At 36.0% G+C, this 23,354-nt stretch overlaps 2 protein-coding genes across 2 annotated transcripts; one reads left to right on the plus strand and one right to left on the minus strand.

Annotated features, from left to right (window-relative positions):
• The first annotated feature begins 4,740 nt into the window (after positions 1-4,740).
• LOC118746544 lies at positions 4,741-6,027 on the plus strand. Its single transcript, XM_036480387.1, has 4 exons — positions 4,741-4,893; positions 4,961-5,149; positions 5,587-5,811; positions 5,869-6,027. Exons 1-4 carry the CDS (start codon positions 4,741-4,743, stop codon positions 6,025-6,027), a joined length of 726 nt encoding a protein of 241 aa, XP_036336280.1.
• Positions 6,028-6,509: 482 nt separating this feature from the next.
• LOC118746545 (putative nuclease HARBI1) lies at positions 6,510-8,114 on the minus strand. The gene is made up of 4 exons (XM_036480390.1): positions 7,602-8,114; positions 7,200-7,529; positions 6,947-7,091; positions 6,510-6,892 (listed from the first exon to the last, which is right to left on the minus strand). Exons 1-4 carry the CDS (start codon positions 7,833-7,835, stop codon positions 6,510-6,512), a joined length of 1,092 nt encoding a protein of 363 aa, XP_036336283.1. The 5' UTR covers positions 7,836-8,114.
• Positions 8,115-23,354: the final 15,240 nt, after the last annotated feature.

The following is a 23,354-nucleotide window of genomic DNA, read 5'->3' on the forward strand; positions in this document are numbered from 1 at the left end:
TTCCTAGCTAAGATATTTCAGTTTGAAAGATATTTTAGTCCTCTTACATTTGATACCAAACTTGTTTTATTTAGATAAGCGGGTTGTTTTTTATTAGGAAAGGACTTTTATTTCGGCTAGAGCTGTTCATAGTAACGGATAATTTTAAAATACATTGACGAAGCTATTTATATAAAATTTTTCATTTTATTTAGTTCGTGAAGAATTAGCTAATTGTTAAATAGCGATTTTCAGTAACTTTTTCCTTCCTCTTTGATTCTCACAATATTTTAAACCGATAACACTGTACAGCACTCGGATGCGTATTGGACTAAACCAACTTTGTTTTAAGAGAACAGTAGATAAGTAAAAAAGTAATTTCTCCGTTTTTCGAAGTTAGTCCCCGAAATCGAGATATGGGCATTCGAAGTTCGAATTTGGACCTTTGGTAAAATATTATTTTTAATTATTGCATGTAAAAAGCAAAAAAAGTAAAAATACAGGCATGGTCCGCCTTTTGCTCTTATTTATATGGTGTATAACCTTTTTTGCGAAAACTTATATTACAGTTGCTATAACGGGTCTAAAGTCAGATCTTCGAAAAATTAAAATCCTAATAATAATAATAATAATAGATTGGCGCTTACACATATGTTAGTGTTTGGCCGAGCTTCTCCTCCGATTTGTGGCGTGCGCCTTGATGTTGTCACACAAAGCGGAGGGACCTACAGTTTTACGCCGACTCCGAACGGCGATTGTATTTTTATGAGAAGCTGCTTTTCATGGCAGAAATACAGTCGGAGGTTTGCCATTGCCTGCCGAGGGACGAGCGCTGTTAAGAAAAAACCTTTTTCTATATTTTTTGCGATGTTGCTTTGACCAGGGTTTGAACCCAGGCGTTGCGGAGTGGAAGCGCGCACTGCTTACCACTACACCACAGCGGCCGACTTAATATTTCAGACAAATTTAAACCATATCGTTGATGTGATATGAAAATTTTTATACTCGTATATAAAAATGTGTGTTGTTGATAACATTTCAATGTGTAGTGTAGAAATCTCATAAGCTGGAAGTACCTATTTTATTAAAATTAATATATTAATCCCGAAATACGTCAACGAATGGCTAACTTTACTGGGTACAAGTATTGTACTTCAAAACTATTAAAACATCAAATTTAGTCCAATCACTTCTAAATACCTGTAAATGTAAATAAAACTCAGTAATTTTAAGTATATATTCAACACTTAATACTGAGAGCTCTGAATCGGTCCTGAGTACAAGTATCGTAGTGATGATTGGTACAGAGTATTTCTGAGTACAGAGTACTTTCGAGTTCTTTTTTCGTCGAAGCCGAAGTGAAGAAGCTAAGGCATAGGGAGCATATTTAGAGCTAAAGGTTTGGGGGACTGGTTTTTTAAAATGGGAACAAGCCCCCAAAAAAAGAGTCATATGGTCGCCCTAGTGTAAGAAAGAGAATTTTCTACAAAGAAACTTTCACAGCTATAGTCATTGAAATTTCAAATCAATTAAACAAATCAAGAAACAACTTTTCTAATTAAGTTTTATTCGGCGTAATAACGAAGTAGTCAAAACTAAATTATAACTTTTTGCACTTGTAATTTACAGAATAAAATGTAGCAAAACTAGATACAGTGCAAGAATACTAATTATTTTCATGCAATTTTCATAAATGCAGTCACTTGCAGGGCAAAGTTTAATGTTTGCGCGCCGCTTTTGGCTTCTTTCCCTTTCGATGATGCCATTTCTAACGGAAAAGTTAATTATGTGGACGAAAATGTGCTGCAATATCTATGTAAAACTGGTGCGTATGTTGTTGTTATCTCCGCTTTTCCACTGCGCTGCAAATCATAATCAGGCAAGTTGACATGGTGTGCATTTACATAAATGTGCATATGTATTTCAGTATGCCTGGCATATGATGTTAATGGCTGGGTTAGCCGGCAACAAATTAACATCTCCATGAAGGATAAAAGACGAATGTTGAACAAATTAGGAGGTTAGACGTACAAGTGAATAGTGATTACCCCTGTTTCTCTGATGAAGGGTACATGTGTGTAGTGAGAATAACTTTGAAAAAATATCATGTAGCTTAAACCATTATGATACATATGTAAAATGCGGTAACAGTGAACGAAAAATATTATGTAAGTGCTGAATAAAAAATATTTATTACGTAGGTTTTCACCAATGTCATATTCAGTAAATATCGAGAGTTCAGCAAAAGCGCCAGTTGATCAATGGCTTTCTCCAGTTTATATTAATGTATAATCGTCTTTTGAACGCCATTTATTTGAATCCAAATATTGAAAGTGAGCTTAGCTCATTTGCATACGAGTGCATAGTGTGCAGTGCACACATATGAAAGATATCAACAAAATGTCAGATGATGAGAATTTGGTGGAAAAGTGTACCATTGCTTAAAAAACAAATGTCCTTACGCATAAAGAAATGCATCGAGGCAACTCACTTACACAATTCGCTAAAAACTGCACGTTACTGTTGGTTGGTAAACTTTAAGTGGTGAAAAATTTTTTACGGACATTTAAGATCCAGTATTAAGCCGATCAATAATGTCACCTGGAGTCCAAGAAAAAAAAATTATTTCCAATGGTTGTTTATTTGGCCTCGGTTTGAGAAGCAAAGTCCTCTCAAAAAGAGCAAGAGTCCTTTCAGATGGCGCACAGTGGGGGCAAAAAAGGTTGCTGTGGACAAATTAATTTTGAGGGCCCAAATATGAACTGATTTCAAGTTTCTTTTTTTCATAAAATAAAAGAAAATTAAATTTCGCGACAATCTATCCGCGGCGATTTTTTAGAAAACATCTGTTTTTTTATTTATTTACTTTTTTGGAAAATATTTGAAACTAATTTCAAATGATTGCAATTATTTATAAAATTATTCATAAACATTTTTCTTAAGATACATTTTATTAATAAATGTATTTCATTTGTTATTTATACTAATATATATTTTGAAATCCGTTTTTTTTCGATTTCTTCTTTTCAAAAAACTCGAGAACAGCTGTACCGATATTTTTGAAATCCAAGGATGATAAAAATAACTCCCATTTCATCTATTAAAAAAAAACACTTCGGGGCAATGTTTATGTTAAGAATAAATTTTTTTTCTATGAATCGACATATTTTAAGCATGTGCGTACCAGGGTGGGAAATTAAGTCAATTGACCTTATTTCCGTTGATCTTGCTACCTGTCACCGGTTATCCAACCTGGTTTTATACCTATCACTGAACTTTTTTATTTCATCTTTGACGGTGCATATTTTTATATCTCTTTGAATAGTATGGTTTGACACATACCATGGAGCCTTTGTTATTTACCTTAGAGTTTTTGATCGAACCCGCTGTATTATTTCAATATTTGAATTGCTTGCTGTTCCCCATATTTGTATCGTAAAAGTCCAAATGGGTTTGATAATGCTTTTATATATTAGCAATTTATTTTCAAGAGAAAGTACAGATTTTTGATCCAGAAGCCAATGAAGGCTTCTCAGTTTTATATTAATTTGCTCCCTTTTTCGATTCTACATGGTATTTCCAGGTGAGCCTTCTGCCCATGTGTAACCCCAGGTATTTCACATGATCGCTTACAGGTATATCTGCATTAAAGGGCAAAAGTGACATGGACAGATTTATCTGAATTGAATTTAATATTCCACATCTTGAGCCAGTCCTCTAGTTGGAATAAGTAATTTTGTAGTATGTCAGAAGATTCAGACGGCAATTTATTTGAAGTTAAGACTGCAGGACATTATAGGCGCCATACACCGTGCGTCTGACTCGTGAGTCGGTTTGGATGTGTTTGTGAAAATAAATATGTATAGTTATACCGACATGACTCTGAATGATTCAACTGGGTGTAGTCGAAGGGGAGCTAACACGTATACAAATGACTCGCTGACTCGCGCACTGTGTATGTCGCCTATTACTTTATTATGACATTGTGCAGGAGTTCCGTGGAAACAATATTTTCCTACGTTGCAAATGTTCCTAAAATAATGTGATTGTACCGAATGTACGTTCAAATTTAAGAAGCTAAAGAATAGGTACAATTCAACCTATTTTTACATCACTATTTCGCACCACTTGTACGCTCATTCTTCTTCTAAATTGTTATTTACGCTCTCATTCTCATTCAATGTGACGTCACACCCAGTTGCTCTCAGCTCGATTGGCGCAATCTTGTATTCTATCATTCTTGAGTATGGCATTAAAAATAATTGTAAGGGTTCGCATGGATTACTCCGTTAGGTGCTTTAGTACAGCGTGGTCTATCTGATCGTATCCTGGGCTCTTTTTACTGCCACATTTTGCCAATTCCTCTTTCACCTCGGATAACATAATGCGCCTTATTGGAAATCCATTTGGCATGGAGTATACTTTATAAGAGTTTAGTTAGAACTCTCAGGGGCTACTCAGTAGTGCGATTCCCATATTCGTTATTGATAATGAACGACGTTTGTAGCTTGCAGTAGCGAATAGGCTATCCTCAAAAACACACTTAACGACAGAATTCGTTAGGCATGTCGGTAAAGAAGTTTACGACGATTTTCGTTAATTGCAAAGATAAATATGGCAATATTGACGTTTGACATTTAATATTTGAAAGAAAATTTGATTATTGTTACGCGTATTATTATTGTCGGGACTGTTGTGTGTGAATATATTATGGAAAAAAAAAACAGAAGCGCTAGAGCTACTACGGAGCAGTACCACAAAATGCTGGACTTTTTCCTTGGCAATAAGGGCCTCGCGGAAGGCAAGTTCTCCGCGATTCATGGCCGGCAAGAAGCTTCCCGGAAATGGGAAGAGCTAGCGATGTTGCTAAATAGCTCAAATGGTGCCGAAAAATCTGCAGCTCAGTGGCAAGTAGTAAGTTATAGTAGATCACATAGTAGATGATATCTGCAAAACACAATAATTGCAATTTTTGTATTAGGTTTGGCGCGATTTGAAAAGCCGGACTTCCGTCAAGGCAAGAGAGCGCAGGAAGCAAATGGCGGCAACAGGAAATGCTCCAATGTTAACAGCTCCGCTTTCTGATTTAGATCAGAAAGTTTTGAGCTTACTTGGTACAGAATATGTGGAAGGGAGTAGCCAATGTGTGGAAAGTATTCCGGAGGAAGATGTTAGTACAAATATAGATGTATATATGTACATAGATAGTATGTGTGTATATTTGTATATTGTATTTGCCTACAAATATACAATTGTACGTATTAAAAAAAACCATTCAATTTCGTATACATACATACGTATTTATGTACATATCGCTCATTTACTTCAATAGTGTCATAATAAAAAAGAAACAAAGGTCGTCTTAAGTATGCAGAAATAATCGCTACCTTTTCTTCTATGTTGTGTAAAAATTTCACGGCTATATCGATTACCGGTAGAACAAAATATGCATTGATTTTTACTATGGGAGTACATATGTATATGTAAATTCCATACTTTAAAGCTGTTTTTCTCGAGTTTTTTATTTATTTATTTTTTTTTTGATTGACACTTCCAGCAAATGTGCGATATGTTCATACATACATACATATATGTATATAATTATAGAGTCTGCAAATTTCTCTTGAGAACGGAGACGCATCCGTGCTGGTTGATTACCCTGTGGTTTCAATAGCAGAAGCAGCTCCTATTCCCGTCGAGGCTACTCAATCGACAGGAACCAAAAATGCTTCGACGTCCAGGCGAACTTCGACTTTGAAGCGAAAGTCCGTAATGGAAAGTACACGGGAGATTTTCGCTAAAGTAGCAAAGCAGCAGGCAGATGCTATGATGGTAAGTATAAGTTGCCTTATCTTAATTTTTGCCTTATATTTCGTCTTTTTACTTTAGATGCAGACTGAAGCCGCCAAAGTGCAAGCTGAGTCAGCAAAACAGCACGTTGAAGCCATGCTTCTACAAGCCCAGGCCTATGTGCGCGTAGCAAACGCCTTGGAAGATTTAACAAGTTCTGTTAAGCTGCTGGTTAATAATACTGTTCTCGAATTTTGAACTTTTTTTGAGCCAAGGTTTTAATAGTTACTTCATTGAGACATTCTAAATTCAATGGATTCTCCCGTTCTATCAGATTGGCTCCAGCTTTCGAGATAACGGCACTTGAAAATTTGCTTAAATTTCAACTTTTTTTATAAATAACTCCCTGAGTTTTAAAGTTATTTTACTAAAACTTTGCTCATGACTGTTTTTTAATATTAAATTCACTATAAAAAATAGTCACGTGCAAAATTTTTTTAAAATAACACAAACACTAAGTGTTAATTAGAAACAATTGAAGCAAATTTTCAAGTACAGTTATCTCGAAAACTGGAGCCAATCTGATAGAACGGGAGAATCCATTGAATTTAGAATGCCGCAATTAAGCAAGATCAACTATCAAAACCTTTGCCTAAGTGGTGTAATAAATAAAATGTAATAATAAAAAGCACACATGTATGTTTGTATGTATGTGATAAATATTTATTAGTTGATTTTTTTTAAGTAAATTTAGCAGCTATAAGGCGCTCTTGCATTCTCTTGGCGAGAGCTGATGGGTGAATGGATTCTTCCCAATCTTCTTCCAAAACTGCTTCCACAATTCGATCTTCACTTTGTATATCGCTGTTGTTTTCAACTGTGTTGAGTCGCATATTATGCAGAGCTGCGCCGGAGTTTACAATCCTGCCAGCGAAGCCTGGCTCGTACATAAGTACTCGCTGCTTCGAAAGGCATCGCCATGTTCCCTTCAAAACTCCAAATAGTCGTTCGACACAGTTCCTTGCTTTACATAAAGCCTCATTGTATCGAAATTGCGGTGTACCTTCTCTCTGGTTTGATAGAGGTGTCATCAGCCATGGCTCTAATGGGTAACCCGAGTCTCCTGTAAGATATTATAAATCAAAATAAATTTCGTAAATTTTCTAAAGAACAATACCTATTAAAAATGTGCTATGGTCTCCCCGATCATACGCTCGCTTCATTGCTCTCCGAACAGCGGATGCATTCCATATATATGCATCATGACGTGCACCGGGAAATCTCGCATTTACACTCAAAATTTTGAGGTTCGGATCACACACCTGTAAAAAAAACAACCACTGTCTTAAAAAGCTGGGATCCAATAAGCGAAAAAACGAGCATACAGAAATACAAATATTTATTTACATACGTATGTATGTATTTCTTACCATTTGAACGTTTATCGAGTGATAGCCGTGATGGTTAATGTATGCCTCCTCATGATCTTTTGGCCCGATAACTGCTATGTGCGTGCAATCAATTGCACCAATAGCGCCATCAAAAGGCTCACGCGCTGCTGAAAAAATACTTCGGGCAACCTGTCGTTCAACTACCGTCATCGGGTAACGTACGTTTTCCATAAACATAGTTTCATTTATGGCATCAGTTACCCTATGAATTGAACGACTAATGGAAGACTGACTCATTGAGAGTCCCCATTGCTCTCCCACTGGCCGTTGGTAGCAGCCGGTCGCATAAAAACGAAGCGCTGCAAGCACCTGAAAATCGACGAATTCCCTTTTTAAATTGATGGCCTTTGTTTGATGATCAAGAAGTTTGAGATCTCTTACCTGTTTTTCAGCCGATAATGCTGATACATATTTTCTTTCAAGACGACTGCCAATTTTGTCTATGATTTCATAAACAAGATTGGGGGTCAGCCGGTATAACCTTTTAAATTGGCCCTCGTCCAAATCAAAGGGGCTGTCCACTTCTCTTAGTAGAGCGCGTTCTGCTGCAAAACTCCTTGCTCCTTGTCGTTGTTGGGCCATTTCCGCATCGTATCCAAGAAACTGGAACGCCATTGTCGTTTTCTAAAAAGTTGTATTTTTTATAAACGAATTTATAAGTTTTTATTATAATAGTTTGCTTACCGATGAATTTTGCCTAATTTTTCTCAATAAAAACTTAAACCAATTTTATCGTTAGGCTTTTCAACGGCAAAATATTCGTAGCTAGGCTATCAACAAATTTCGTTAGGCAACTGTCAAACCTACCGACAATATTCGCTAAAAGTGTGTTTGGGAATAGCACTTAACGAAACTTGTCGGAATCGTTAGCTAACGATACGTAATTTGTCGTTAAGAAAAATGGGAATCGCACTACAGAACTCTCAACAGATCTCTGAAAAACAAATGAAGTAAAAAACGTTGACAGAATTAGGTAACATTTCTCAAATAAAAAAAAATTGGATTTTATTGCAGAACTATTTAAAAAACCCTTTCAGAACTTTAGAACTCTTTATATGGCATCAGAACTCTTTTTCCTGGAAAAAAGGGGGCCGCATGAAGTTGACCCTCAAATAGTTTTTTTCGATTTCTGCACGAAATTCCCTGGAACTATTACAATTTCCAATTTCAGAAACTCTAGAACTCTTCAAAAACTAGCCAGAACTATAAAAAATTTCACATTTTTCAAAATTTCGGGGCCAACTTCATGGGAGTTCCTACAGGAAAGCGCGTAAATTCAATCTAAAACCCTAGCTGAAGCTTCAAGACTTACAAACTTGCAAATGCGTACTTTCAGAAATCTTTGGGCTGGCTTAATTACCGATAAGCCAAAAAACCGCACTGGGGCATATCAACTTGCATTTTAAGCCCTGACAGCCAGCCAGCTAGTAAACCGGACAGCTTGTCCAACTGTCATTACTGCGGTCATCCAACCTTCGATACATTCATTCGCCAATTCCTGCAACAGTCACGTGCGTACAAACTACAAATGACACATTTTGTGCTGATGGACCTCTTACTGCTGTCACGAAGAATGATTGTGGACATGGGACAGGTCAAACGGTGGTAACCTATGTACATATGTGTATATTTAAGTACAAACACACACTTATTTACTTACTCGTAAATGCACTACATAAGTATGTATGTCTTCACACAAATATATGCCCAGAATTCGTGGTTTTCTTTTGTCACAGCAATAGGAGTATGCGTTCATGTTGAACTGAGTACTTTTGGTGTATGTTTGGGTCGGTTAGCAACTAAATTGCTCGATACTTATGTACACGGCAAAGCCATTTCGTAGTAAAAGCATTGGATATCTGTAATTGATTTTCTGGTGATTGCCTAAAAGGGTCAGGTAAAAATATAGTGTGGGTGAAATAAAGTTGCTTTAAATATTTGAAATCGAATTCAATAAAGTAGCTTATGATTAAAGCATTTTTACCTCACAAAATGTAAGAGCTATTTTAAATAAACGACATTCGAGCAACTATCGTGCATTTGATATAATTTCTGAATATCTAAACAAGTAGATCCATAAATAAGATTTTTCAAAATATATTAACGCCCGCGTCGATGAAGAAAGTCCAAACAATCCTGTAAACTGCGGCGGGTAGAGTGGCCACTAGATATGTACCTACATATGTACTGAGTCGATACTTTTATGTATTGATCAGTACTCGGTACCGATTTCAAAAATATCCAATACTTTCGAGACTCGGTACCGATATCTGGAAATTTCTAATTTGAAGCTAGAACAACCAAAAATAGGGGAGAAAACCAGTTCAAGGAAACCTCGCCTATGAAAAGTCGAATGTAGAGGCTAATAGAGCCTATACCCGTGAGTAAAATAGTAAATCGTCGATGTTTTTGCAAAACCGTCTAAATCGCCGTTGTGGCTAAAATGAGATTTGGTAACCCTGAACTTCGGGCATCGAGATTTATGCATAAAAATCGTAAAATCGTTATTAAAACAAGTAAAAGCAGCGCTGTCTTCGGCAATGCCGAGGGCTTTATACCTTTCACATCTGAAAATTTTACTTTAACAGATTACTGCATTTGAAAAAAATTTATATATTCACAGCATCCGTAGATTGAGCATTTACATATATAAAAAATTTAATTTAAATTTATTTAAACAATCAGAGGTATGGAAGATATACATTATATAGCACCAATCTAAGTGATTTTCACTTCCGTGTGGTCGGTATGTAAACCGGTAACACAATTTAATGGGTTTAGTTTCCTACATAAAGGAGATATATCGCAAAGACTGGTATCAGTGGTATAAGAGACAAAGCCAATACAGCATAGATTTTGACGATTTTCTCAGTATACTTTGTATTACTATTTATAAAATGGCTTACGAAGTTTATCGGTTTTAGCTGCCTAAATAAAGGAGTTTTACGGTGAAACCCCATATCTGAACAATCAGTTATATGGAGGCAATAAATAGGTTATAGTGACCCGATCTTTGTTAATTTTACTGTAAACTTTCTGTTAATTATGAATGAAAATAGTGCGCAATTTCGTGTTTCTAGCTGCATATTTGGAGAAGTTATGGCTAAAATCTCATATCTGAACAATCAGTTGTATGGGGACTATAGGTTATAGCGACCCGATCTTCACCATTTTCAGTTCAAGTTTTTTTTAGATAATAAGTGGAAACACTGCAAAATTTCATGTTCCCAGCTGGGTAGATAGAGGAGTTATAACAAAAAATCGCATATCTGAACAATCAGTTGTATGGGAGCTATATGTTATAGTGGTCCGATTCTTCCGGTTCCGACAAATGATTAATTCACTATAAAAATACACCCTACTACCAAATTTCATTCGGATATCTCGAAAACTGAGAGACTAGATTGCATACAAACAGACGGACAGACAGACAGAAAGACGGACATGGCTAAATCGACTCAGCTCGACGTTCTGATACATTTTACATTTTAATGGGTCTATCTCTTCTTATTCTGGTACTTACATACATCGGATCAAAGTTATAATACCATTTAATGTTCATGAAAGGTATCATAACAGATTTATAAAATAATAGCTAGGGAAAGTGCCGCCTATCAAGGCAATGCCTTAAAATAAAAACCGTTTTTTTGTCTGTTGTAAAATTTGAGAGCCGTAAGATAGGCGGTTTTACAATTGGTCGATGGGCGGTTTTGCACAAACGTCGACGAAATATTTCTTTATACGTTGTCCGCATAGGTTTTATGACAGTTATCAATAAAAACCGGAAGGGGGATTTCTCTCAAATTTCTTACATGAGTTCCCTTTAATTGTTTATCAGGAACAATGGTTATAAATAAATATATTTTTTAATTATTTTGTTTTTTGAAAACAATTTGCAAAAACTTACTTGGTTTCTCTAGCGCCATTATTTTCATGCTATATTCTCTGAATTCCGTACTAAGGACGAAATGAAAAGAATGTGTTCAGATTATATTTCAAAAGTGATCTGTAGAAAATACATTCCGAACATTCCGATGTGAACTCCTTTAAATCATAAAAACCAACAACCTTTTTTAAAACCTATTTTGAGTACCAGTAATGAAAATAATTATGAGTTTTCAAAATTCGGGTATGCCATATTATTGCGCGCTCAACTGCTTTTTGAGTAGGCGACATTCGGCCGCGCTTCAAAGTACCAGCTCTAGCCGTACCGAAATCTCGGCTACGCTATTACCCACAGTGTTATGTGCGTATCGAAGTTAAGTTTAGTGGTTCTTTGTTCCATATTGAATAAGCTTGTTTGTTTTTGCGATTTTGTTACATACATATGTATGTACGTGTGACACTGAATTATTTGAATTGATACAAATTATTACTAATAAAATGAAATAAATAATTATATGATATTTCCGGATTTATTGGATATTGGAAAATATATATGCGTATGTATTTATGTAAGTATTAATTTTGCGAGTTCATAAAATGGCGGGTGCACATTTGCTCGCTCCCCCACGCAGCGTTCGCGACACCCGTGTCCCGCTGCACTGCACTCGCGCCAATATGGCCTTAAGCGAAGCGCACATTAGCGCGATTCCATCGTTGCGAATACGTTGCGAATTCGGCTGTTAACTTCGAATCCGCAAACGTGCGCACACTTGAGCGATTTTTTCGCGTCGACTTCCGATGTACAATTCACTCAATTTTCCCTTTATTTCGTGTATTTTCGCACTCGGCGTGCCCAAATCGTACAAAATACTATTATTACGAACGTTTTTATTAGTTTTTGTACATTACACGTTTTTTTTTCTTTGCCTTTATTGCTGTGACACCTTTCTTCTTCTTCTTTGACGCCTTTAAAACGCTGCAAGCCGCGTTTCGAACGCGTCAATAAAGAGGAACATTGAATGTTCGAAAAATTCGCAGCGACGGAATCGTGCAAGTGTGCGCTAGCGCATTAAAATGTATGGGTAGCATTGTTGTAATTTTTGGGCTTGCGGATTCGCAACGACAGAATCGCGCCAATGTGCGCTTCGCTTTATTTCGTATGGTGTTATTGCAACCCACCTCGATATGTAGGAGAATTTTTACCTATCACTTGATCGTAAGTTTTATAAACACTGAACCTTTCGTAGAGTTCAGCTGTTAACAGCACGGTAATACACAGAAAACAGTGCGCGAAAGTTTAAGCCCTGAATAACTATATACGAAATAAAAACCTACCTTATTTCTTTGGTTTTTGTCTAAAGCAAGTAATTGGTTATAATATTTCTTAAAAAACAAATTCCTCAAATTTTTCGTCCCGCTACTATTATTTCTCTTTTTAAAAAAGGCGATCCAGACGTTCCGTCCAACTAGGGGTCTCTCTTTGCTCGACACTATATATATACAATTTTTGCTAGTCTGTTGCTGAGCCGTCTGAATTTGTGGCTTGACGGTAACAATATAATAACCGAATTTCAAGCGGTCTTTCGCTAAAATTAGTTAACAATGGCCAATCTTTTTAATTTAACTTTTATTATACATTAATTTAACTATTATTATATTATATTATAATTTTAATGCAAAAAAGAAAACTTATACTTTCTTTGTTGACTTTTCATGTGCTTTTGACGCTGTTCCACGCGGTATTCTTGTCTACAAGCTAGCCTGTCTTGGTCTCTCCGGCCACATTGTAGAGGTTATACGAATAAAATATATAATAATACAACCAGTCAGGTGTGGTTAGATGGGGAGCTTTCCGACCCGATTTCTGTTAATCAAGGTGTATGTACGTAAAGGTTGTTTGCTGAGTCCAACCCTTTTTTCATTAATCTCCCCTGCGGAGTGAAAGTTGCTATAGTAAAAGCGCTGATGTACGCCGGCGGTATTGTGCTCTTAGCAGATTCTGCATTAGATTAACAAAAAATGATAGACGAGCTTCACGTTTACAGTGCCCCGTGGGGCTGAAAGTTAACCTCGCCAAATCTAAAATTATAGTTTTTCCGAAATGTAGTAGAATTCCTTTCGGGTATCGTTGGAATTTCGGAAATGACGCTATTGATATTGTCAATGAGTACAACTACCTGGGCTTACTCTTAAATTACAAACTTACTGAGACGCATAACTAAAATAGGTCAAAACTGCGGTAAACGCCACATGGATCAGCCCTCGTATCTCTATCTCAAAGAAGATGAAAATTTTCGATGCTGCGGCTAGGTCCATTATTCTTAATTGTGCACAAAACTGGCGTATTGATAAGTTTGAATCCGTACAGAAACTCCTGCCTTTATTAAACAAAAAGTTAATATTTCTTCCATCTAATACACCAAACTACATATATGCTGCATCTTCAAATCGGCTTATGCTCTCACTTTTTGCACACCTTAAGTGCCCTTAAGTTTTTTATTGCGCGCTGTTTTAGTCTGCCGTCTAGCAGACTGCCTCACATCATGGCGAACTCCAAACGGAGGCCGCTGTGGCTTAATCTTCCTCTTGAACGCTGGCATATCCTTCTCGCGCGTTGACTTTCGGCGCGCAGATTGGATATCGTGTCATTCCACCAATAAATGGCCCTGTGGTGTTGCATTGCGGATCTTCTGCTCATAGATGCATCGCAAGTTCTGTGCAGCCATTTTGTGACCAGTAGCGAGTATTCATCTGGCGAACAAAGGCTGGTATGGCTAGGTTCGGGCCTAAGCGCCTCAAGGAATAAATAAGTATCGAAGGATTTGGCTTTCCATCCTATGTTTGACGACGAAAGATTGTCTGTCCTATTGTTTCCTTCTCTTTATTTCAAAGATGATAGCGAAGTGGTCGCTGAAGGTTTAGTGATCGATTATTTTCCATTCATCTCTCATATAGAGATTACATCTTACGAATGTTAGGTCGATCGTTGACTCACACCCATTTCTGCTGAAGGTCCGAGCAGGGACTCTGTTACGAAGGACCAAGTCGAGCGTTGCTAAAGAATCAAGCAGAGCTTTACCCTTAGCGTTCATCTTGCGAGAGCCCCATGCGGTTGACGACGCGTGGAAATCGCCAGCAATAATGAGATTTTCCTTACCCCGGGTAGGGGTGACAATATTATCGATGATTCTATTGAAATCATTGAGGTCTATGCTGGGTGGAAGATAGCAGCTGAAGGTCGCCAATTTTTCTGTTGTAAAGCCTGAGTACGATGAGGCTGACTCGACTTGAGGTGCTGATGGGTCACACCTCCAAATAGCGGACTTCCGCTGGTGGTTAGATTACCAAATGGGGCAAGTTCTTTAACGGAGTGTGCAAGCAGGTCCTGAGCTGCTTGGTAATGGTTCACGTATAGTTGCATGAACCTCATTTTGGTAACCTTCTGATGGCATTGTTGTACGCTGGGCATCTAATACTTCCCGTGTAGTATTTTGCCACTTCGGGTTTCTTATTAACACAGATCATGCACCGAAAGCCATTCTTGCAGTCTTATAGCAGATGAATGTATGTATGTCATTGGAATTACATATATCAAACTATTAAAAATTTGGAGTATAATAAATATTTATTTTACCATAATGCAGCTTTCTTCCATTTTTTTAAGATTCAGTGATTTTAAATTTTGTTCCGACAGCATAAACTCGCCGTAGAGTATCTGTACAAATCTTCATTAAGAACGGATTCAATAAAGGCTCTTTACGAACTTCGAATCTACGTTCGTAGCCACTAGGATTCAGTGATAGCACTTTCCTAGATATCACGAAAATCGTCAAAATTTAAAAATTAAGAGAAATATGGGTTTTTTTTTATTTTACGCGATAAAAAATCCCAACAAGCCAAGTCCGACAATAGATTATTATACACCATTTATGTCGTCTTCTCAGATCATATTCGATCTTTGAAATCGAATCAAAAATAGTCATTAAATATCTCATAAATCTACAAAATTGGATAAAAAAAGCATTGTCGATGGGTACCTTTCGTTTTATATGCGAATATTTTGTTTTATAAATTCCAGTTGCCACCTGCAGTAATTTCACTCGCGTTGTAATGCATCTGAATACCAAAGTCGGCCAAATAGAATTTAAGGCATGAAAATTTTTTCGTATGTGTGTATACTCTCAAGGGTGCCCCAATTCTGTTGTGTGTGCGAAAGGCCACTTTGATAAAATTTATCACCTACACACATGAAATAACCGTTGCTTACAGCATACGTCTCCTACAGCAAAAAAAAAAAATAACTAGCTAGCATTATGGTAATGTGAGCCGAACGAAAATGTAACAACGATGCAGACAGCTGGCTAATCGACAATGCAATTGCAGCAGAGGGAAATTTACCCGAGCGAAGGTGGAACATTTTAGCAGCATGCAGAAGAAAGTATATACTACTACGTTTATACGCACAGAATACTCGACTTAATTGAAAGCGCATTGACACCGTACACGTTTCGCTCTAGTGTCTATACTTACGGCTTTATATCAGCATCAAAGTAACCGTCTTCAAAAGCAAACAAAATCAGCAGTTTTCATTTGACATTTTATAAGTTAACATAATGGGAAGTGATAAAAATCTAGTTTTATTCGGCATTATAAAATCATGGCAAAGAAAAAGAACGATTATTATTAATCACGGAACAGCTGATCTCCAATTCGCTTTGAGTGAGAGCGGTGTTTATACACTCCTTCTAACTGTCTGGAGAATTAAACTACCGATTTGAAATGGAGTGTGAGCCAAAACACTTCGCTCTTTCAAAGCGAATTGAAATTCAGTTTATACATATGTTTTGAATCGCGGCGAAATGAATTAAAGCGACTTATGCATGCGTATAAACGTAGTATACGAGTTGAAAGCCAGCTTAACGAAGCCTACACTTACTCGACCAAGCATTTATGGATTGCATTTGCTTGCATGACACACATTGAATTGTACATATGTATCAGGGATGTTGCGAATATTTGCATCGTTATGCGAATGGTTCTCATCATTTTACACATTCGCTTTCGATATTCGCATTCGCATCAAATGATACGAATGTTTTGCGAATGCGAATGTGTACATGGGAGAGGTATACGCCGCCGAGCCATGCCGCCCCCGCTTGTTTTTTCATTCCCCACGCGCCACTCACCGCCGAGTTACGAAAATAACGGCGCGGCGGCTACGGAAACTAGATTAAAACACTGTATAGGATAAGCATTCATTAAATGCTCTAATAACTTACACAATTTTTAAGTGATAACAACGATGACTTAAGTTGATTATAGATTTTTTTAATGTTATTCCTAACATTCGCATTCGCATTCGCATTCGCAAAAATATGACAGTCGAAATATCCCTAATATGTATGTACGTTCATTCGTCCATTTGCGCCATTATGTGAAAGGCCAGCTTTGTTGTGTGCGTATAAAGTAAGCAAATTTAAATTCCTCAAAAAGATTTGAACCTCAAAATCGCAGTGGCTTAGGCGTAATGAGTGAAAGCAAAGTGCACCTTCTCTTGCTAGGGGAAATGCAGTTGGGCTTGCAACTAGTTTCTTGGAGCACCATATGCTAGCTTCTTTAGTGACAGAGACACTCTGTTGTTAAAATTGGCTTAGTTGGCTTTGCTTAAATTTAGTTTCTGTGTTGATACTCTCGGTTAAAGTTTGGCAAAGCGATTCTGTATTAGTTTGGCTAGCTTGTTTTGCTTGTCATATTTGGAACAAAATTTCGGCTGGCCATAGTGCTTACCATTTAAATGTCACAATTTCTGTTAGCTTAACTGACAGAAGCAACTCACCTGGTAATCAATTACGAAATAAGTGGCAGACTCTTACCAAGCACGGCGCACAGTGGGATATTTTGTATGAAGGTGTGATATTAATTAATAACTTAACTAAAAACTCAAGTGCATCAGTAGAACTTAGGTAATACATCAATAGAGGCTAAGAAAAGATAATATTGGAAATGAATAGAAGCAGAAAAAAGCCACGCCTATTTCCCCATAAAACAATAAATTGCAGAAATAAAAAACTAAGGTATTTCAATAACTTCTTAAGCCAATCCACTGAAAGTTAGTATTTAGAATAGTCCCTTAGAGTGAAATAAGATAAGAACACAATTTTTGGGAAAATGGGCTCTGCATCTGTCATTTATGATTTTATAGAACTATCTCTGTATTCGCTTTACTAATTTCAACTGACCTCAGTTCAATTATTGCTTTTCGCTTAGTTAAGCACGGTTTAGGAAATACATATCGTGCAAGCCAGCACAGTTTTCATCGCTTTCTACCAATTTTCACTATCACGATGTCGCTCTCATCATCGCGTATCGTATCCACGGTTGCCACATTTGGTCACTTGTGCTCAAAATAGTTTTACGATTTAAGACGTTGTATAACAATATATTGTTAGACTTAGCTAGTTGGGAGTTTTCATCGGTTAAATTTTAATGAGCCCCTATTTTTCTTAATATTCTGAATTTTGATCATCACTAATTTCAAAAATTTCTATAAAAGTTGCCAAATATGTGGAATTCATCAAAAGAACATTTATTTTCGAATAAATTGGTAGCTCATTAAATGCAATTGCATAAAAATTGTCGAAGTTTAGCAATTTAAGCAAAAAATACGGCCTTGAATTTATATAAGTGTATGTGCCGGACATGCAGATTTTTTGAGCAGTGGCTCATCAATATTGACTCAAAATTGATAAATATTACCAATGGCTCTTAAGCAAAAAAATTGGTTTTCATAAAATTTTTGGAAAACGGGCGTGTTACCGCCCACATATGTATATCATATAGTATGCGTAGCTCAAAAACTACTCGACCGATCTCGACCAAATTTGATATACACATTGAGCTTGGCCTCCTCAAGCACCGTGCTGATTTTGATGTAGAATACGTCATACGTTTCGATATGGAGGCTATGCTCAAATGTTGTAAATTTTAGAGCTTCACGAAAACGCTTATTGCACGAGAACTCATAAAGCGACAAAGAAAGAAAGGTATGGCGCTTCAAAGATAAAATTCCAAACCTATCGGCAGATTCATTTTTATAAGTAACAAATTCAGTTTCCGTCGTAGAATCATCGGCAAATATTGGCTTATTTTAGGGTCCATTTTGAGCCTTTAAAGTGCTCTAGCAACTTACGATTTGCGGATATAACTTTCATTTTCGGGATATAGGTTCTTTTGAGCAAAAGAAATATTATTGTGTATAAATTTTATATAAATTCCCTGGGATCAGTCCCAGGATTTAGATATTTATTATTTTTCAATGACTTAACATGAAAAAATTGCATCAATATGGTTTGAGAAGCACTCCTACCATATAATAAATAATAAGTAAATGGGTTTGGAACGTACTTTTTTATTTAAAGTAAAAATTATTTCATAAGCAACAAAACGACAGACAGTAATTAAATTTATATGTATTTAATAATAGTTTAGTGTGTACATATCTAATAAAGTAATTTAAGGTATATCAAAAAAACGCCGATGAAAAAAATAGGTAAAAAAATTTATTTTCTGGGCATGAATCACGTATGACCACAATCGTCTGGACGACATCGAGCTGAGATTGTCTTGTTTCATGGAAACCAAACACTGTTCGATCGTTTGTGCGAAATCGTCCACACAATTCAAATTTTGCTTCACGTAACAGTAATGGTAACACGTAACAGCTAAGCAAATATATGAATCAGTGTTTTGATGACATCGTTTTGTCAGTATCGCTTGAACGACAATCGTTTCAAAGTTACGTGATTCATGCCCTGGTCGAAAGAAGCTCATAATTCTATTGACAGAAATAAAAGAAGCGCCTTAATTCGACCAGTTTCGTCTATGTTCCTTTTGTTTATCATGTCATGATATTTTAAAAAGACTTTATCAAGCCCTAACCGCCAAAATATCCTAAGCGACATTTTTTTTTCAAAATTTTCTTTTTTATGCAGAAATATTCCTAGAGCATCTAGATGCATTATTGCATCAAAACGAAAATTTTGAAAAAAATGTCGGTTACGTAATTTTGACGGATAGGGCTCGTTATAATTCCAAAGATATGGTTGATTCCAAAATTTATTTTAAAAATTTAGTGCAATGTAAAACAAAAGTATAGGTACCAAATGAAATAATTTGTTTGGGTTCACAAAGACGAATAGGAATTGAAAATGCCCCTTTAATCTATTTTGTTTTTTAAGTTAATAAAGTTACTCCTTAACATATAATTTTTTTCAAAAATAAGAATTGAAAAATTTCAAGGATATTCAAGAATAAAATTATAAAAGGGTATTTTCAATACCTTCCCTTAGGGACCAAAAAAATGTAATGTGTTTTAACTCTACAGAATCTTCTCTTACATTTGATACCCATACTGGTTTCTTAAGTATTGTGCACTAAAATTTTTAAATCATTTTTTGAATTACTCATACTTTTCAAATTTCAACGTTCTTTTTAAAAATCCTGACATGAGAGAGAAAAGTTTAAAACGCAATTTTACTATATTTGGCCCTTGGTTTGACGAATATGTTGATTTTTTCTTTTGTGCAAAATTGCCTGTCGCAAGGTATTTTATGTCTATTGAGCTACACATTTATAAAAAAAAATTTAAATATTAAATAAACAAAAGAAATATAGCCCAACCTGGTCAAAATCAAAATCCCGAGATTCTAGGCAAATAATCCAGGAATTTATGTTTTTCGCTTCCCACATTCCCACTCGTTCAATGTAAATATATATATATATATATATGTGTGTGTGTATATGTATAAGTGAGTTTATCGTATATTATCCGAATATATTGTACTGCCCTAACTTCGCGTCTACATTGTGCCAATATGCCAAAGACTAATAATTTCACATGCCAACATTGGCAGCCAAGGGACGTCATTGGCAATGCGTATGGAAATACATGGTATCTATTATGTTAACCGACTGACTGCGGAAATCGCCTGACTTCCTCTCCTAACGCAAACTGAAATAAATATTATATGTTATCTTATTCCACGTACACATATAAAAACTTATTGCACGTTCGCAATAAATATATGTATTTAAATCAAAATAAGAAAAAATAGTAGGGGGTAGACATTTAAACCTAATAACTTTTGAGAAAATGCACATTGAGGTTGTTCACGCGTGCCTGGTTATCAGGTTATCTGATTAAAAACTATTATTGTGTAGTGTATTTTATTATTGTAAATTGAATAAAAAAAATATAACCACATAACCTCATTATTCCATACTGGTTAGCATTATTGTTTATTTGTTATTTGCTCGCTGCTGCGTCGATAGTATGTAAATATATAAAGAGCTACATATGTACCATGTAGTTATTTATATGTACAGGTGCGTGATTCCAAGCTGTTTGGAAACTATTTAAGTATACCAATAATTTTATGTGTGCATAAGTATAGAAAATTGCCTAGAGCAAAGTCATCAAATACCAGTTCTGTATCAATTTAGTACATGTAAAAAGGGGTGGAAGGAATAAAGTCGGTGCGAAATAAAGTCCGTTGACATTATTACCCTTTTAAAAGTGAAATAAAATCCATTGACATTATTGCCCTTTCAAACATTGAATTTGCTTAACTGCGCGGCGGTCCGCATCAATCAAAATAAAATTACTTTGGCTGAAATGGATGACTTCATCATCGCCTTCCTCGTCGCTTGTGACGGACATTCTACTTGCCTCACCATCCGCATTAAGATTTTCGTCAACCGCACTAACAACTGGTTGGCTTTATTTTCCATTTGATTAAAGAAGTCAGGCAAAGTATTTTTTTTTGCATCTAGTATTTTAATCAATATTCAATTTTACTGCATTTCAATTGTTATTGTTTTCGGGGTAGTGACAAGCCATCGGCTACACCTTTAGATACGTTTCTTAGAAGAACAGACATGGAAAAATCTTCATTAAGAATTGTGTCCAAAAATTTGTAAAGGCGGCCATGTATTATTAGCTTCGAGTTTAAGACCGAATTAAAGCCTTCTAAGGCACTAGTAGTTCAAAACCGTTGCGAGTTAAGTACATCGTGTACTTAAAAATCGCCGCAAACGCTCCAATGAGGATTTTCGCGAATACAAGACTGTACAAGTCCTCATTGAGATTGGCAGGACCATTAATTTAGATCACAGCAGTTTAATCGAGTACTTTGTCGAGGGTATCCCCGATTATTTTCAGAGTGGTTTTTTATTTATCGAAAATATTTTGGCTAAATTTCCATTAAATTTACAAGGACCATCGGAAATGCTTAGCTTCCCATTTACGCGCACTTTATAAATGTATTGAGTTCTATTAAATCAAATGGCAATGGTTGGCTATTGTAATTTTTAACCATCTTCAATTTGCACCACTTTATGCCCCTCAGATCGAATATGTTTTTAATTCGATCAAAGTTGGTGGGTTGAATATACCCGAGTAGCGACAATATTGTCGCTATCAATGAAAATAATTCAATTGTTCTGCTGCCGAAGTCGTGGCAACTAAAATCTGCGAGCACAATGCACAACTGAGAAAATAAAGTGGAAAATGGAAGAAGAAAGTGAAAATGCGAACTCGCAAATCGCATCACTTCACTACAGTGTGTATGCAGTGACTCAACTGGATTGACTCACTTTCTTCGCGAATAACTGTGTTATATTACGCTTGCTCCACAATGAGCGCTTTCTGCTATGATACGACATTTTGTTCATTTTCATTTTTACATAAATATGTCCGGCCAAGCTGATTTTTCAGCTCTGGCTTATACATGGCTAGCAATTTCTTTTCAATCGATTGATTCTCACTTGCATTTACTGATTTCGTTTACTACTTGTTGATCACACACAACACAATTTGGTTTACTTTATTTTATTTCTGCTTTTGTATGTTAGTGGTACGGTGCAAATATTGGACTTAAAATTGTCACCCGCATTAGGGATCACTGTTTTCGAGGGATATACAATTTTGTTGCTAATGATATGTCGCCCAGTTTTTCGGTTCTTTGAATATCCTTGTAAAAATCATATTGCGTAATCTGAAGATATTCCGCTCAAAATATTTAGAGGAGAGGATTTAGCACACTTTCCACCACTTTTTCACTCATGCTTATTTAGCTATACTAGATTTCAAGGAAAGAAATCGTTGAAAAAGTCAGCGAAGTCATTCTTGTTTTTACAATATTTATGGCAAACAGCAAATATATATATACATACATATATATATAGTATGTATATTGTACTTAAACTTCACCGTCTTAGCTTCATTTGCTTATTCAAGGAAAATAACAAACTTTATTGTACTTTGTAACTGTTTACTCTACCAAAAATGTTTGTTTATTAAAGCGCCTTTTCAATGGTTTGCAATAACGACAATATACATGCGATCTTTCCGCCCTTTCGTATTTTAAGCTTGGTTAAATGCTCAAGAATGTCGCGTCTGTTAACCAGCATTTATCCAAATATAAATGCCGCCAAATATATACTAAATGGATTTATGCTGTTACAGTGTTCAACATTGATTGGTGTTCAAATTAATATGCACAATTCCAAAAGGAAAAATTTTCTGAGCGGTGATCCGTCTAGACCTTCTTTTAACTTTAAATAAAACGACTACAACAGAACTGGATGTCGGAATCTTTGTTATAACCCGTTGGTCACGACTATGCTGTAGATGGTCTATAAAGAATTTCCAATTTTCAATTACACTTTCCAACAATTCTCCGAATAATGTTGGCTTCCACATTTTAAATCATAGAAGGCTTATCGACTAAAACTTTTAACTTCACATATCCTTCAAAGAAAGAAATCCAGAGATGTGATGTCACACACGAAGTAAGAAAAAAGGGATAACAATTAAATTGGACAGGTAGAAAGAACAACCATGCACATATATAGACATTTTTAAACGAGGCTTTTGGCAGTAATTTTCAACAGATTTTGAAACCATAAAAACTCTTCTCATCTACAGAAAAATACCTTTTTGGTTTTTCTTAGTATATCAATACATCAGTAACTTAATAAGTTTGGTTTTGAGACAAGGAAGTGGCGGCTTTTCGTTATTATCTGCGCACGCACAGGCTCAAATGCACTCATAGGGCTGGTTTCTCTAACTCAACTTAACTTATAGCACAGTTACCATACTTAGCGTTGCATGAGAGTTGTCACATAAGAATCTGTTAAATGGACTTTGCGTGCAACCCAACGCATAGCACTTAACATGTAGAATTCTGT

Source organism: Rhagoletis pomonella, unplaced genomic scaffold, assembly GCF_013731165.1.
Source record: "Rhagoletis pomonella isolate Grant_MI unplaced genomic scaffold, Rhpom_1.0 Rhpom_scaffold_00010, whole genome shotgun sequence".
In the NCBI taxonomy this organism is placed as follows: Eukaryota; Metazoa; Arthropoda; class Insecta; order Diptera; family Tephritidae; genus Rhagoletis; species Rhagoletis pomonella.

What these genes read in the sequence shown, in the direction of transcription:
- LOC118746544 (XM_036480387.1), top strand. Translation starts at nt 4,741, where the DNA reads ATGCTGGACTTTTTCCTTGGCAATAAGGGCCTCGCGGAAGGCAAGTTC. An exon ending in AAAGTATTCCGGAGGAAGAT is followed by an intron (nt 5,150 to 5,586) that starts GTTAGTACAAAT and finishes ATATAATTATAG; the next exon opens with AGTCTGCAAATTTCTCTTGA. An exon ending in AGCAGGCAGATGCTATGATG is followed by an intron (nt 5,812 to 5,868) that starts GTAAGTATAAGT and finishes TTTTTACTTTAG; the next exon opens with ATGCAGACTGAAGCCGCCAA.
- LOC118746545 (XM_036480390.1), bottom strand. Translation starts at nt 7,835, where the DNA reads ATGGCGTTCCAGTTTCTTGGATACGATGCGGAAATGGCCCAACAACGA. An exon ending in ACTCGATAAACGTTCAAATG is followed by an intron (nt 7,092 to 7,199) that starts GTAAGAAATACA and finishes TTTTTTTTACAG; the next exon opens with GTGTGTGATCCGAACCTCAA. An exon ending in CCATAGCACATTTTTAATAG is followed by an intron (nt 6,893 to 6,946) that starts GTATTGTTCTTT and finishes AATATCTTACAG; the next exon opens with GAGACTCGGGTTACCCATTA.